We start from the raw sequence: 15,242 nt of genomic DNA, 5'->3' as shown, positions 1-15,242 counted from the left end.
TCACAAATATCAAATATCATTTCTCATATCAAATATACTTGAGGACATTTTTTTAAAGGGGAGAATGCTCATTCCACATCACCATCTCTTTTTCAAGCCAAACATATATAGCATGCCAAATAGTAATGTCAAAGACAACAAATAGATGGGAAACAAATTCAACATGAACAAATAGGGAGGCATAAACTTCCTCAAATATATAATGTTTGATTCAAGATCGTTGACTCAATTTTATAGTATATACTTATATATACGTCTATATGTATTTTTTATTTGTACCCGTGTCAAGACGTATACTAACGTGTTCATCTTTTCACTTTTTTATTGCGCTTAACTGTGTGTTTGTTTTATCTTATTTTCTTATAAATTTGTTAGAATATATTATAAATTAGATAATGTAAATCTCCACTAACGTTCTACAACCTTGTCTCATTTTGTTTATATTTTTCAATTTTTTTTAAGTACATGTTTGCACATATCCGTAAAGCATCTCCATATATATCCATATACTTTTCTTAAAAACAAAAATTATAATATTTAGGGTTCATTAAGTTTTTAGTCCCTATAAATATTCACAGTTTTATTTTTAGTCCCTACAAAATAAAATCACACTTTTTAGTCCCTGTGATATTTTTCTTTAAGCATTTTAGGGACTAAAAATGTTGATGAAAATTTTTTATAGGGACTAAACATGCTGATGGAAAAATTTTATAGGAACTAAAAATGTTGATGAAAAATTTTATAGGGACTAAAAACAAAATTGTGAATATTTATAGGGACTAAAAACTTAATTAACCCTAATATTTAAGATACATATATTCATGAAGTGTCTCAGTTAAGGAGCATCACACCCCATACTTCTATTCTATACAAGGTCAATGGTTATAAGCTTGGTATACATACATATATAGTAGTAGGAAACTAAAGGTGTGGGTGTGTAAGGGAAGTGATTGAAGAGGGTTTTAGTTTTCTGTCAATTCTCAAGCTGTGCCCACCACGTGAAGTGGCACACACAAACTATAACTTTTTCTATCCACTCACTTTCTTTCATTTTATCTTCCCTAAAGAGGTTATAAACTTTTTGCTCAAAAGCAAACCATATGATCCTTGTCTATAAACATTAAATCACTCTTGTTTGATTCTTTACCTTATTTCATATTTATTATTTATATTTATCTCCTCTTTCTTCTCTCCTTCCTTGCTAATTATACTACTCTCCTCGTAAGGTATTTTTATTTTCATTTTTATTATTATTGTCTATGTGCTGTCATTCTCATACTGTGTAGTACTTTGCATTTTTGAAGAAGCCAACTGTACAATTTATATATAGCATCACTCTCTCACACATACCGTGTATATATATATATACACGGTACTGGCAATGTCATAGAAGTAAAAAATTAATAGTACTTGTCTTACTCATCAAATTATGCCTTCCTTTATTTGCAGGGAGCAGAAAATATACACAAAAATGAACTGAAAAGGATGGAATTAATAGCTGCTGCTCTTACTTAAAGAGGAATTAACATGTCATTCTCAGGCTTTGGAAAGTCTCGATAATTAACAAGCCAAACCAAAATCTATAGCTATGTCTATATATATATATATATATATATTTCATCATCAAGACATGTACTAGCTAGCTAGGGCTATAGTTATTGTTATTATATATAAATAAAGATATATTTATAATATTGTTTGGTGTTGGTGCAGTACTGTCTATCTCAATCTCAATTCTCAACATATTCCAGATATGTATTCTTCAAATAGTTCCCTCAATGGAAATAACCTAGCATTTTCCTCTAAATCACCTTTTTGTTCATTTGAAAGCAACTCAACTTCATCAAAAGATATTGAAAACAGTCATTCCCCCTTTCCTCTTCCCAGTCCTTTCTCTTTCTTTCAATTCCCTAATTATCCTGATGATGATATTGATCCCTTTCAAGACAGCCATCAAATCTTCCTCCAACAACATGATGTTGATTTCCAACTTCATCATCCACCTGTTGTCATGAATAACAACAGTACTGATCATCATCAGCGGCCTTCCAATTCAACAATCAAAGCTAACAACAATCTTCTTCCTGCAGCTGCTGGTAAAGGCAAAACTGTAGTGGATCAGCAGATCCAAAGAAAAAGATCTAGCAAGAGAGACCGACACAGCAAGATCAAAACCGCGAAAGGACTAAGAGATCGGAGAATGAGATTGTCACTTGAAGTTGCAAAGAGGTTTTTTGGTCTTCAAGATATGTTAGGCTTTGAAAAAGCAAGCAAAACAGTGGACTGGTTGCTCAACCAATCCAAACTTGAGATCAAACTCCTTGCAAGAGAGAAAAATGTTAATTTTCCTACTAAGAGTGCATCTTCAACTTCTGAATGTACTGAAGGAGTTTCAAGCTTGGATAATGAAGTTGGAAATCAAGAAGAACCACAACAACAAAAACTTGTTATGAAGAGAAGAAATAGTACTAACAAGGTTTGTAGAAAGAGTGCATTCAATTCTATAGGTAGAGAAAAAGCAAGAGAAAGGGCAAGAGAAAGGACAAAAGAAAAAAGGAAGGCTAGAACATCACTAGTTGATGAATCAAATTCAAAGCAATACAATGAAGAAGGAATAAAAACTAACCTCATTTGGAACCCCTTTGAAAGTGTGGAAGAATCTGCAGGTACACATCAGAGTACTCAAGGTGTGACTCATCCTTCCTTTGATCATGTGAAGCTGATTGATGAGGCTGAAGTAGAAACAAGCTCTCAAAAAGCAAAGGAACAACATTCAGATGAAGATAATTCTTTGTTCATTATGAGCAAATGGAGTCCACCTATGATGTTCAATTCTCTCAATAACCTTCAACAAGTAAGTTCAAATTAGCCATGCATATATATATATATATGAAGCATGTATAATATATATCTGTAATCTGATATATATAAATCATGAAATTGTTTGCAGCATCAATTTGAACAATTTCACCAATCCATGGAAAAACCTTGGGAAGCATACAACAACCGCATTTAATTAACATGCTACCGTACTTGCACCCCTTATCATCACCTCCTCCTTTTTGTGTCAGTCAGGCTCAGAATAAAATGCATTATGCATTGCTGTGTTATTTCTTTGCTTTCCTTTTTGGAATGTTATGTGGTGAGGTATCTTCAGAATTTTGGAAACAATATTTCATAAATATTGTTGTGTGTGTATGTCATCTCTATTTAAAGTGTTGCCACTTTCTTGTTTGTTTCTGTTCTGAGTTCTGACCTTGAAATTGGTACAAGTTTACAATTTATATATGTGTCTCTTGTAAGGGGTATTTTTAATTGATGATAAAGAAAAATAACTGATTGATTTTTCTCCCTATCTGGTGAATATATGCAGTAATTAGTTATATATCATTACATTTTAGTTTTGAAATGGAGTTGAGGTGTGTTCAATTTAATGCTGCTGCTATTGATGTCATATCCATTTACATAACAGTGTTCCTGATCCTACCTGACATATTTCCACATGCTGTAGTTGTTTTTTCTTCTCTCAAAGTCCAACCGTCCCTTGAAGAAGGTTAGGGTTACTTGTCAGATGAGGATGTATTTAAAATTGTTTCCAAAACTATAATATATATTATGCATTTAGCCAATGTTTATAGAGGTCACTTTTTTTGTTTTTTGTTTTAATTGAGAAAGGAGAAGTTTCTATTAATCATGATGACAGTAACTAATGATCATTTTACAACTATTCTAGACGAGATTTAAACTTTGTTCAAATCAAGTTCCTACGACCTAATCGACACGTGAACTATTTATAGGTCACCGATTTAACACTTGGTCATCCGATATATATCTACTTAATTTGGACACATGTAATCCGCTTAGCGGTCTCAATATGTTTGTTAGGCTTAGATGAATATAGAAACTAATTTTATAATTGGATGCATGATGAAATTTGGTTTTTTTATTGGCAAAATATAGTAGTAGCTAGTTGTAGTTTTTGTTATAAGTTGTTTACACATAAGTTTAAAATTAGAATAGATTAATTACCTGCATATTAATTCCTTGAAGGTTAGGGTGATGAAGTGGAAGAGTGGTGCATATATCACCTAGCAGAACTTGTCTATACAAACTAGACAACTACAATATATACAAATTATTGTCATTCTTGCTCAAAAAAAAATATAGGTATATATTAGAGGGGAGGTAATGGTTTAGGGAAGTAACATATATGAGTTGAATAAAGAAATTCCCTTACAAACATTTCTAACAATTAGCTATTAATATTTGTCGTTTAAAAAAACTAGATCTTCATACGAGCTTCAATCACCGCATCAATATTAAATATTTGTACACATAGGAGTTTATGATTAGTTGAAAGTTACACAACATGCAAGTAAGATGATAAATATATCCAATACTTTATTATTTTGGATTAAAATGTGGTGTTCAATTTCACTTGTATGATTCCTTAAAAAAAAAAACAAATCACTTGTAAGTCGAATATGATGATATCTTTATCATATGTACCCATCAACAACATAAGAAATTTATATCCAGTGCTTGTAAGGGACAATTATGTCCAATATATGTTGGAATGCTGTAAACGTGTCTTCCAAGCCAGCAACACGATAGGGTCTAATGAGATTTTTTTTTTCCAAGACAGCAATGAAATACTCAACAAAGACAAACTATTTGGTACGTATATTGTGTCTTTTTTCGTTCAACATATGTCATTTTACAAATAGCCTTTTTTATCTATTTATTTTCCAGTTGTCTGATGTTTAATTTCTTAAATCGTACATGCGTGGTTCTAGCTAGAATTTCTTCTTATAAAGTTCTTTTCAATGATGAACGTAAGAATAATGGATCAACTTGCACTTACAGTTACATCCAGAAGTTTTGTAACTGCTGCAAAGGATCTGGACCCTTTAACATAAACAAATTATGCTTGACAAAAAAAATAAATTATGGACTACATAATTTGACTCTATTGTAGGATTGTAATGAAATATTAAACTCTATCAATATCTTTTATGGAGCTATAATATTGAGTTGTTAATTAAGCAGTAGAGGGATAAGGAGACTATTCAGCCTGCACTCCAACAAAATACTTTATCAAAAATGTGTCCTCCCTAGTATATATTTTGAAAGTCTTTATAGTAAGAATAAATTTTAAATATAAAACAAAATAATATATATCAAATTCAATGTTGAATCTATGGTGTACAAATAAAATAGTATTGCACTATGTATAATTTTTTTTTCCCCTCATTATTCAATCAATAAATCTCATTGTATTTCAGTTGATTTATTGGTAGGACTTATTGATCTAAGTGTGAAAACAAACTTGTACAAGATATAACACATACTTCACTTGTGCATCATATAAAACCATAGCCTAAATTCAACAAGAGATGCAATTATAATAACTTTATCATACAACAAATGTAAAAACAAAACAAAAATGCCCTTAATTCTTTATGCAGGGTTGTATACGTGGTTGGGTGGAGACTTGGAGTCCATATGTCAGATGTAATCATAGCTAGTTACATACAATGAATGTACCGTGAATGAGTCAATTCATGAATATATACAGCCGCACTTAACAAGTATAATTGCTTTCATTTTCCATAATTAGTTCCTCTCAATATATATATATATATATATATAACGACTAAATGAATGAATTGTCCATTTATAGGTTTTGGTAATAACAAAATGTTGACATTCTCCATTTAGCATGGTTTTATATAATTATATGAACAAATTCCTTATGAAATATATAGGATATTTCATTTCATTTAATTTCATGCACTGCACTGCACGCGGTCAAAAGTCAGGAGTCAACAAAGGAAAAGATAAGATTGCATAGCATAGCATATAGAATAGAATAGCTAGGAGTCCTTTATATGGCTGGTTTGTATTTAGCAGCAAAGAAAGATACCAAATTTTATACTGTATTTGTTCAGAGTATCAACTGCACTGCCACTCCCTCTCGTGTGGTGTGGCTGATTTGTGTCTTCTTATTTCTACCAAAGAAAGAATCTATAAAGTTTCAATTTCACAACAGGAATTTTCATTTTTTTCTTCTAAATTTCCTGTTAAATAATAATAATTTATTTTCATGACTTTTGTTTATTAACTGTGATACTTTAGATTATACGGTGAGATGTTATTCGAACGCACGAATACTCAGAAGCTAACATTTGTAGCTTTGGCAATGTCCCGACCAAAATGCATTGGGACGCAAGAAACTAGGGTTAAACGCGTATCTAAGCATTGTGTAATTTGTGACTTGTAAGGGGTACTGCAATACAACAAATATTCCAACCTTTTACACAATAGAACTTTAGACATCCTATAAATCAAGATAATAGACTACAACACCAGCCAGAAGCCCATAATATGTTGGAGTGGTATGCCTAAGAACATCCACAACGACCAAGCTAAGGTTTTAAGTTTTGCAATGCAGACCCAATATAAATAAACACCTTTATTACAGTGTTAAAAAATGTAGTGATTATTTCGAAAGGTTTTATATTAGAGACTCACTCTTCATTTTTACGCATCCTACTTAGTTTTTTGTTTTCAAATGAACAAATATTAATTAGTTGGCTCAAAATTTTGAGAATTGAAACCTTAGTTTGAGTTGTTTGGCTCTTGGGACGGACACCAAAGTCACCAAACACAAAGACATATATCCAAGTGCAACATATGTCCAATACCTTAAAGACAAAAGAACGTTGCTAAAAAGCACCACCTAATTGCTCAAAATTTCACGAAAACAAAAATCGCAATCTAGTTTCCGATACGCTTTTAAATTTAAATTAAAAATTGTCTATCGGAAATTACATTCCGATAGGTTAGGCAACCTGATGGGTTTGTTGAGTGTTATTATAGGAAGAATGAAGAAAAATTAATTCTTTAAATCCCTCCAATATCAACAAGTTTGTTTCATACTGTCACAAAATTGAAAAGATTATCTGCTGCTGTTTTTGCATACAACAAAAATATTGGACCTCTGCCTTTGCAATCAGAATTGTAATTTCATGCCTGTCTTCTCATTTCATCCAATCCATGGATCCTAGAAACAAATCCCTAAAATGGAAACAGCAACACACAGATACCCTAAAACCATGAACAACCAGAAACCAACCATCCCCGTATATCAAAAGCCATTAGAGTGAAAGTGTGGTTTGTTGTTTTTGGAGAGATAAATATTTGTGGGTTCTACTCCTCCACATATATTCCTAACAACTGTCAACATCTGTCATTAAAACAAAACCTAGAAAATCACCCATATGAAGAAAATGAAAACCAGATCTCAGATCTAAACAGTTGGAAACATCCTTAATTTGGAAACAAATCCATAAATGACACAAACTAATGAAACCAACTTCTTTATATTTATATTGTCAAAAAAACATAAAATCTTGTAGGATGCCCTAAAAGACACAACAAAAGCTGAAAATGCTTCCATTTCTGGAAAATTAGTAACCAAACTCAAATCCTTTCATCAAGAGTTATGAGAAAGGAGAAGAAGAATATCTCTTAATATCAACCAAACAAAATCACCATTTCGAGCTTACAACCCCTTTGACCAAAAACCCTTTTTGGCTTTTCTCATAGGATACCACAATCATTGTTATTGGTGGAAAAAATCATGAAAAGGAAAGAATTGAAAACATGACAAAACAAAAAAACAGGATAAAATATACCCGGATCCAGAAATCAGATAGAGAATATAGCAAATCCAAAAATATGCAGATAGGGTTAAGCAGAAGAGAAGGTTGTTTTATGATTATGAATAGCCCTAGGTAGGGCTAAGAAACCCTAAACTGGACAGTAGTGATTGACGCGTATATAGCTAGCACAAATGGAAAACACCAATGAAATAAAAGATGATTGGTCTGAAATAGAACATCAAATGTCGTCTCTCTCTTTTTGGGTAAAAAGATGGTTGTTATTATTAGGGCAAGTAAAGTAAATAATTGCAAACCAGGACAATGTGTTTTTCTTTCCCCCTAACTCTTTCTGCAGCTTAATTTCACCTCAGTACTCGCTCTGTCTCTCACTTTTGTTTCTTGTTCTTGTTCACTAGATCCCAATACTGTTGACTCAGCTCAAGGAAACATGGAAAAAAACCTAAAACATAATTACAATAAAGGTCTTGCTAACGAGTGTCTTTATGGCACTCTTCAAGCATTCTCAATTAAAAAAGAATTTACCAAAAATTTAAACACTTGATTTCTAATGCATTCAATATACAAGTTCTAAAGTTACAAGATTATTAACTTACTATTTAAGACTCTTAAAGAGTATCCTTAAGAAACTCGTTAGTTTTTCCCATATAATAATATATCATGACACGGATAGGAACAAACAATATATACTCCATACATACGTGGTTGGGAGTGTAGTTGGCTATGCTAGTGGATTTTAGTCATTGAGTATTCTCTAATAAGTAAATCATTAAGTTAGTCTCTGACTTTTGTCCAAAAAAAAAGTTAGTCTCAAACTTTGTAAGACACTCTCAGATAAGTCTTTGAGATTATGAATGTTTCAAAAAGATCATCAACTCTATTGAAATATCAATTACATCCTTATACTTTGATCATTTACTATCAATATCATCTCTAAATTTAACTTACTATCATATATGGTCCGAGACTCGAATGATGTGTGTAAAATCTGAATTAATTCCTACAAGTACACTCTAAAAGGAGAGATAAAAATATTTGTATCTCTCCCTTTGGAGTGCACTTGTAGGAATTAATCTAAATTTTCATCATCGCCAATTTTATCTTAGGAATGATTCATTTAATTCATCTTAAGTTCCTTTTAGCTGGCCAAACATCACATCCTCTATAGTATTAGTGATGCCTCTGCATATTCTTTTCTATATAGTCATTCCATCAACAAAAATCTATCTAGTTATTTATCTTTTACATCTCAATTCTCTAGTAAAGTTTGGTTTGTAAATTGTAATATATGGAGTGATGTTGTGTGATGGTAGTAGCCAATATTTTCTGTAACATGGTGTTATGCTTACATGGAAGAATGTATAGAGGGTTAGAGTACGTAAGATACGGTCTTATTATTTTGAAGAGGCAAAATAATAACTATATTAATTATGATAATATGTTTTCGGAAGGGTGTTCACGGGTCGGTTTGGTTTAATTTCGAGTGAATTCGACGCCCAAACCGATTCAAAGTTTACATATTGACTTTAGTTGAATTTACATGTTTTTGGTATAAAACCCAAATCAAACCAAAATATTATAACATTGAGAACTTTGTAAAATATAATATAATATCTAAAACTAACTTAAGAAAAATAAGCGTGGAACCAAGTCTCACACGCCTATTGTAGTATGACACAAAATCAAAATATTAGAACTTCCAAAATAAAATACTTATAAGTATGTTGTCATTTCTCTATCTCTATTTGTAACTTTGAGAATGACAAAAAAACCTAGCTTAACATTTTTATTTGTTGAGAGGAAAAACTTAGCTTAACATGTTTTTAATTTGGTTTGACTTTATACATGTAGATGTATAATACGTAAAATATTAACAAAAATAAAATAAAACATGTGACGGATTGGATATGTGAGTGACCGGGAAAAAATCTTAAAACATGTTGCTCAAACCAAATATTTGGTTCGATTTTGTTTCCGATCAATAAATTAACCAACTCAATCACTTCAGTTAGGTTAAGATTACAGTTTGATTCGGTTTTGCCAAAACTGATGAGTTAACATTCTAAACATATTAAGATTTTAACTTAAGGTGGAAATACGCCAATTTTAAAGGGGTGGTCATTACTTACAAGTTTTGAATTTTAAGATTGATATAGTTGGCTTATCTCCAATCATTACATAGTGAGAAAAAACACCAATTATGCATTTGTGGAATTAAAGGATAGTAACTAGGAAGTGATAATGCGGCACTGTGTATATGGAAAGAAAAAATAAACATAAAGTTACAGAATTAAAAGAAAATGGAAATTGGGCAAAAAAAATGGTTAGTATTTTCCCTAAAAAAAAAAAAAAAAAGTTATTACTTTGATCACGCTTGTGACACAATTATCTAATGATTAATTTTTTTAAAAGGTTATATAATGATTAGATATACTTTAATTTTTTTGACTTTTGATGACAATTCCTAAAAGGTTAATTAAAGGATAGACTATTATTGTTTTGAACCCCAACCATTATAACATGTGCTTGGATCTTTAGGAAAGCATGCTTAACCGTTACAGCACTCCTAAGGTTTAGAAACTCTCCAGAAGGATCCAGAAGCTAGGGGCGTCCCTGAGGGGGTGCAAACAGCTCAAACGAGTTGGGCCTCCCTCAAAGATGGGTCTCAAGAGTGGGGGTTCCTCATAATTGATTTTGGTGTTAGGTGGAGGTTCCTCATGTATACGGTAGTCATTTTCATCTCTTGGTGTACCGCATATATACGGCACTTTGTATTTATCTTTTAAAAAATATAAATAGAACATCGCTCTTTTAAAAATAAAAATAAAACGTTTTGATTTTATCACTGACCTCTTTTCATTCCTAGAGCCGAGCCTCCGAATTCTCAAGGACGGCCCTGCCAGAAGCCTTTCTATAGGTTTAAGAGCCCTCCAAAAGGGCCTCGTGATTGAAGGCGCACCCTTCAGAGGGCGTCGCCTCAGCCAACTTCTAGAAGTCTCTAGAGTTCGGCTAAAAGATTGAAAAGCTCTCATTGCTTAAGGTTTAAGTCACGCGAATATTAGCCCATAATAGCCTATAAATACCTCCTTTGAGAACCTTCTGAAGGCATGACCTAAACAGTTCTAAACTTTAATTCTAGATACTGTACTCACTGCAAGTACACATGTTGTTTGGAGCTTCGTATATATTCTGGTCAAAATTGCACTTGGGATGCGAAATTGCTCAATGAAATTTAGATTCAAACCTACACTCTGATCCGAATATAAGCAAAAAAAATTATATTTTAGATTCATTTAATATGATGTATGTAGTTTATAATGTAGACATCCCTATGCAACATCCACGTGCCTTGATGTATTTACTGTCGAGGGGTCTGGCTTTACCAGACAAATACAAAGAGCATATGGATCAGTTGGATCTGACGGGTGTTATCATGTCCCCGTATGTTGAACACTGTCAGACATGTCTGTTCGAGCAGGTCAACCTTTACTATGGATGGCTCAGATACGGTACTCGTAGAGTGAGATATTTTTCGGAGTGGGTGCTTCACCAGATTGGGTTTGTCCAGACCGTCCCCAAATATTCATGTGATAGTGCATCTCCCAGACGACCTTATTGGTGATCAACTACTGTTATGCACACCATCTTAATCATATGCTGACAGATCATGACTTGGGGATTGTTGTTATAACTGGTATTGAGACTTGACAAGGATACATCATATGGTTTTATTCCATCTCACATCCACGCATCATACTTCAGGATGAGGCTGTTTATGTCCCGAGGCCACTCGAGCAGGAGGCCCTTCATGAGATTGCTGCTAAGAAGGAGGGAGAGCATGGGTACCTTGACATGACTGGAAGGTTGTCGTATCAGAAACCATGTCTATTCCATCATGGCCAGTGGTGTGGTGGCGCAAGCGACTGATGAATGGAGCCATTTGGAGGGCGGGTTTATCGTTGTAGGCGTGGTAGTAGAGGTGGGGGTGACAGAGCTTAGTTTTATGGTGTTGCAATATTTTGACTCATGTTTGATGTTTTACATTTTGTGTTCGAAGATTTGGTTTGTATTCTTTGAATAATTTCAGTTTTAAATTTCATGATTGAAAATAATATTGTTTTTTATCGTTTTTATTGAAGAATTTGTTTTATACGATCATGAATGTATGTTTATATTATTTGGAAGCAATTTCTTACCATATACATGTCTCAGCCAAAAAACAATGTTTATGTCTTTGTGCTAAGACAGTTCGGATTATATAATTCAAAATGTACCATTTTTTACTCCAAAGTTAGGCTTTTATGGGATGTTTGACACTTTTCAGATTTTATAATCTAAAATGACTAAAAGGGTTTCAGATTATACATTCTGAAATATAGTTTTATAGAAATTACACAAACATCTCCAAGATGCTCTAGGTTCCAACAATTTAAGAACTTTCCAGATTTTAAATCCAAACTGATTTTAGATTCTAAAATCCAGACAAATAATATTTTTGAAGAAAAAAAAAATAAGCTCGTGAGAATGCAATAGGGTGAAAAAAGTAATATCCTTAATTTTTTGGGTTTCAAAACAGCACTAGTTCAATTTCATTAAACATCAGAAGTAAATTTTGCGTAAGAAAATGGTCATTATCATGCAAATCATTCCACACATTTGTTAGCCTTAGAAAGATCGTGTTGAAAAGAAATGGTTCAATCTCGACGAAAAAGGTGAAAACTCAAATAATCAAATGAGCATATGAATAAAATGGTTTAGCATAGCATTTGTTGTGAGAATTCTGCTCTTTACCCAACCAAAAATACTCATTTTCGATTGAAATTACTATAATGCACCTGCGTGAGTTAACTCACGCTAGTATAAATTTTTGACAATAAAATGATAATTTTTATGACAACTTTCATCTTCTCATTTTTATTGGTAAAAACTAATATAGAGAGAAAAAGATAGAGGGATAGTAAGAACATAATGTGATTATGAGATAGAGTTGTCAAAAAATTGTTGAATAAATATCATTTCTCATTTTTTTACAAAACCAGTTTTAGGCGTTGTTGAATCGTAACAAGGTTGATGTGCCGCTTCATTTGTCATGTGGTTGACCTCATGTATTTTTTTTTTTTTTGTGGTGTCAAACCCCGAACCTTACATATATTATGTATTGTCCTTACCAACTGAGTTAAGCTTACGAGGACCGACATCGTGTATTTAAAACCAACATAAACATAAGGAACTTTTAGGTCCCTAACAAAAATATTTAGGAATAGTATTTGGTCCTCAATTTTTTTTAAAATATCTAGTAAATCAGAAAATTTAATATTTTTTCCCCTACCTTCTTTATCCGTTGAAGGGTTTATAACGCATAATTTGTTCATATTATTCAATTCTTGCCCCCAATTTATTTAAAAATCCGTAAATGAAAAGAATCATCGTCTTCCTCTTTCTTCCCAATTGTTTTTGTTGGTTGTATTGTGTTTAATAATTTCCTACTTATGTCGTTGGTTGTATTTGTTTGGCTATTGCATTTTAAATTTGTTTGTACAACTGTGTTTTGTAATGTTATGTATTTTAAATCATAATGTTATTAAAAAATGGGTATGATGACGTGTATTTGGTTCAATTGAAAGCAAAAGGTAAATATTGCGTGTTATACTGATATAAAAAATATCAATTGAGTCCCTCATAATGTACGGAAAATTCAGATTAATCCTTCATAAAATATGAAAAATACGTTTTATCCCTTCACAGGAGAATGATCTAATAATATCGAGTCTTCATCATGTTCAACAACAAAAGTATGAAAAAACTACGTGATTTTGATGGAATAAATAGAAAACTGAGAAAAATGAGAAGGTGAAATTTTATAATTTCAGAATTTATTAAAAAAAAAGTTGGGAATTTTCATCACCTTTGAAAACAAACATTATAACACATTACATGATTTTGATCTTACAATAGAGTATGAAATTTTCATATTAAGAGATTTTTTTTCAGAAAATTGAAGACCAAAATTGTTCCCAAATATTTTTGTTGTAGAGACCTAAAATTTTCTTATATTAGTTTTTTGTGAAGCATGAAAATGAGACTCCAGTCTTTCTTTATTTATCTTTACAGTATAATTAATTCTTTTTTTTTTTTGTATAAAAAAATATGGTGATTATATATTTCATTAAACATAAACAATTACAAATTTTATCCTTTTTAACATTGAAAGTAATGAGTTTTTTTAAAAAAACGTTGAGATTAATATATTCAATTCTTTCATGTCTCTAGTCATCACCTTCATAGATAACAAAAATGATCTCTAAGAAATTCCCAAGATCTTGAATATACTAGGCATACGTCAAATGTCAATACCTATTTATCATAGACTAAATCATCTCCTATATCTATTGCTAAAGCCACCCCCCGCAATAGAGAAGCAAAGTTCCTCTCAAGGAGAAAATAAACATGTACTAGCTAGTCCTATATATCTCTCTTTCATACAAAGTTGCTACAATGAATTGAAACTAAAAATTCAAATAATTACTTATTATATAACATAAGGTAAAACAATGAAAACCAGAACTAAAGAAACTAAATTGTGCTTACAATTATTAAAAACAAAATTGAATACAATTAAGAGTTACCTGGGAGAATGAATGTTGAGGTAGCTAGATTTTCTGGCTCTTAACATAACAAAGCTCGGTGTTATATATTAACAACATTTTACAATCTGTAAAGTACATTAGACATTTTCATTCAGCAAAGCTAGCTTTTAAATAATTAATTAATTTAAAGATGAATAAATAATTAAACAAGAAGAACTAACCTGAGATGGACAAGAAGATATTGTTATTGTTATGGGAGCAGAGCACCACCAGAGAGAGAAGAATAAATGTGTTCAAAAAAGGAAGATTTTGCATATGTATGCATATAAACATGAAAACTGATAGTAGTACTTACTTGTTGTATAAATTGTACATAAACAACACAGATCGAGTAGTGCATGTAGCTGTCACATATAGCTACTTGCTAATCTAATAGTGACTATATATAATAATATATATTGTAGGGTTTTGCAGAGTGAAGAGCAAATACGGAAAGACCGACTAGGTATTAATTAATTAATTAATTAATAGCTCTTGTCACATGAAAGATGAACGATTATAAAAAGAACACTCTTTAAAGATTCCTAATTAAGAAAATGTTTATTGAAAAAATCAATTAGTTTAATTTTCAATGCATTAATTTCATCAGCTTTTATAAAATTTTACAAAAACTTACTATTTAAAGTTGTTAAAAAATACTTTAAGACACTCTTTAATATTTCCTTATAAAAATAGTAGCCTCTCTACTGTTATATTACTAACTTTTTAAGTACTGTGTTCAGTTCCTTAAAAAAATAAAAAATAAAAGTACTGTGTTCAGTGTTTTGTCTTGAGAAAAAATGGTCCATCTTTTTCTATTGTGCCGAGTAAATATCAAATAAACCAAATATCATATGTTATTTTTTATGTATCTAAATATTCATATTCAATATTAAAGAACTTGACATGTTTTTTTAATTATGTTAAAATG

The 15,242-nt window shown here is 31.5% G+C and overlaps 1 protein-coding gene and 1 long non-coding RNA gene across 3 annotated transcripts; one reads left to right on the top strand and one right to left on the bottom strand.

Annotated features, from left to right (window-relative positions):
* The first annotated feature begins 1,718 nt into the window (after positions 1–1,718).
* Positions 1,719–3,355, top strand: LOC25493935 (transcription factor DICHOTOMA). Its single transcript, XM_013602599.3, has 2 exons — positions 1,719–2,854; positions 2,951–3,355. Exons 1-2 carry the CDS (start codon positions 1,754–1,756, stop codon positions 3,014–3,016), a joined length of 1,167 nt encoding a protein of 388 aa, XP_013458053.1. The 5' UTR covers positions 1,719–1,753; the 3' UTR covers positions 3,017–3,355.
* On the bottom strand, positions 2,257–14,620 carry LOC112421380 (uncharacterized). 2 transcript variants are annotated; one of them, XR_005646000.1, is made up of 5 exons: positions 14,494–14,620; positions 14,312–14,397; positions 4,030–4,119; positions 2,627–2,845; positions 2,257–2,397 (listed from the first exon to the last, which is right to left on the bottom strand). It is a non-coding gene; the product is annotated as an uncharacterized lncRNA (long non-coding RNA). The 2 variants fall into 2 exon arrangements; XR_005645999.1 differs by lacking the exon at positions 4,030–4,119.
* Positions 14,621–15,242: the final 622 nt, after the last annotated feature.

The sequence above is a fragment of the Medicago truncatula genome, chromosome 4 (genome assembly GCF_003473485.1).
Source record: "Medicago truncatula cultivar Jemalong A17 chromosome 4, MtrunA17r5.0-ANR, whole genome shotgun sequence".
Taxonomy (NCBI): Eukaryota; Viridiplantae; Streptophyta; class Magnoliopsida; order Fabales; family Fabaceae; genus Medicago; species Medicago truncatula.
Note: the sequence above shows the minus strand (reverse complement) of the source record. Positions and strands in the feature narration are given on the sequence as shown.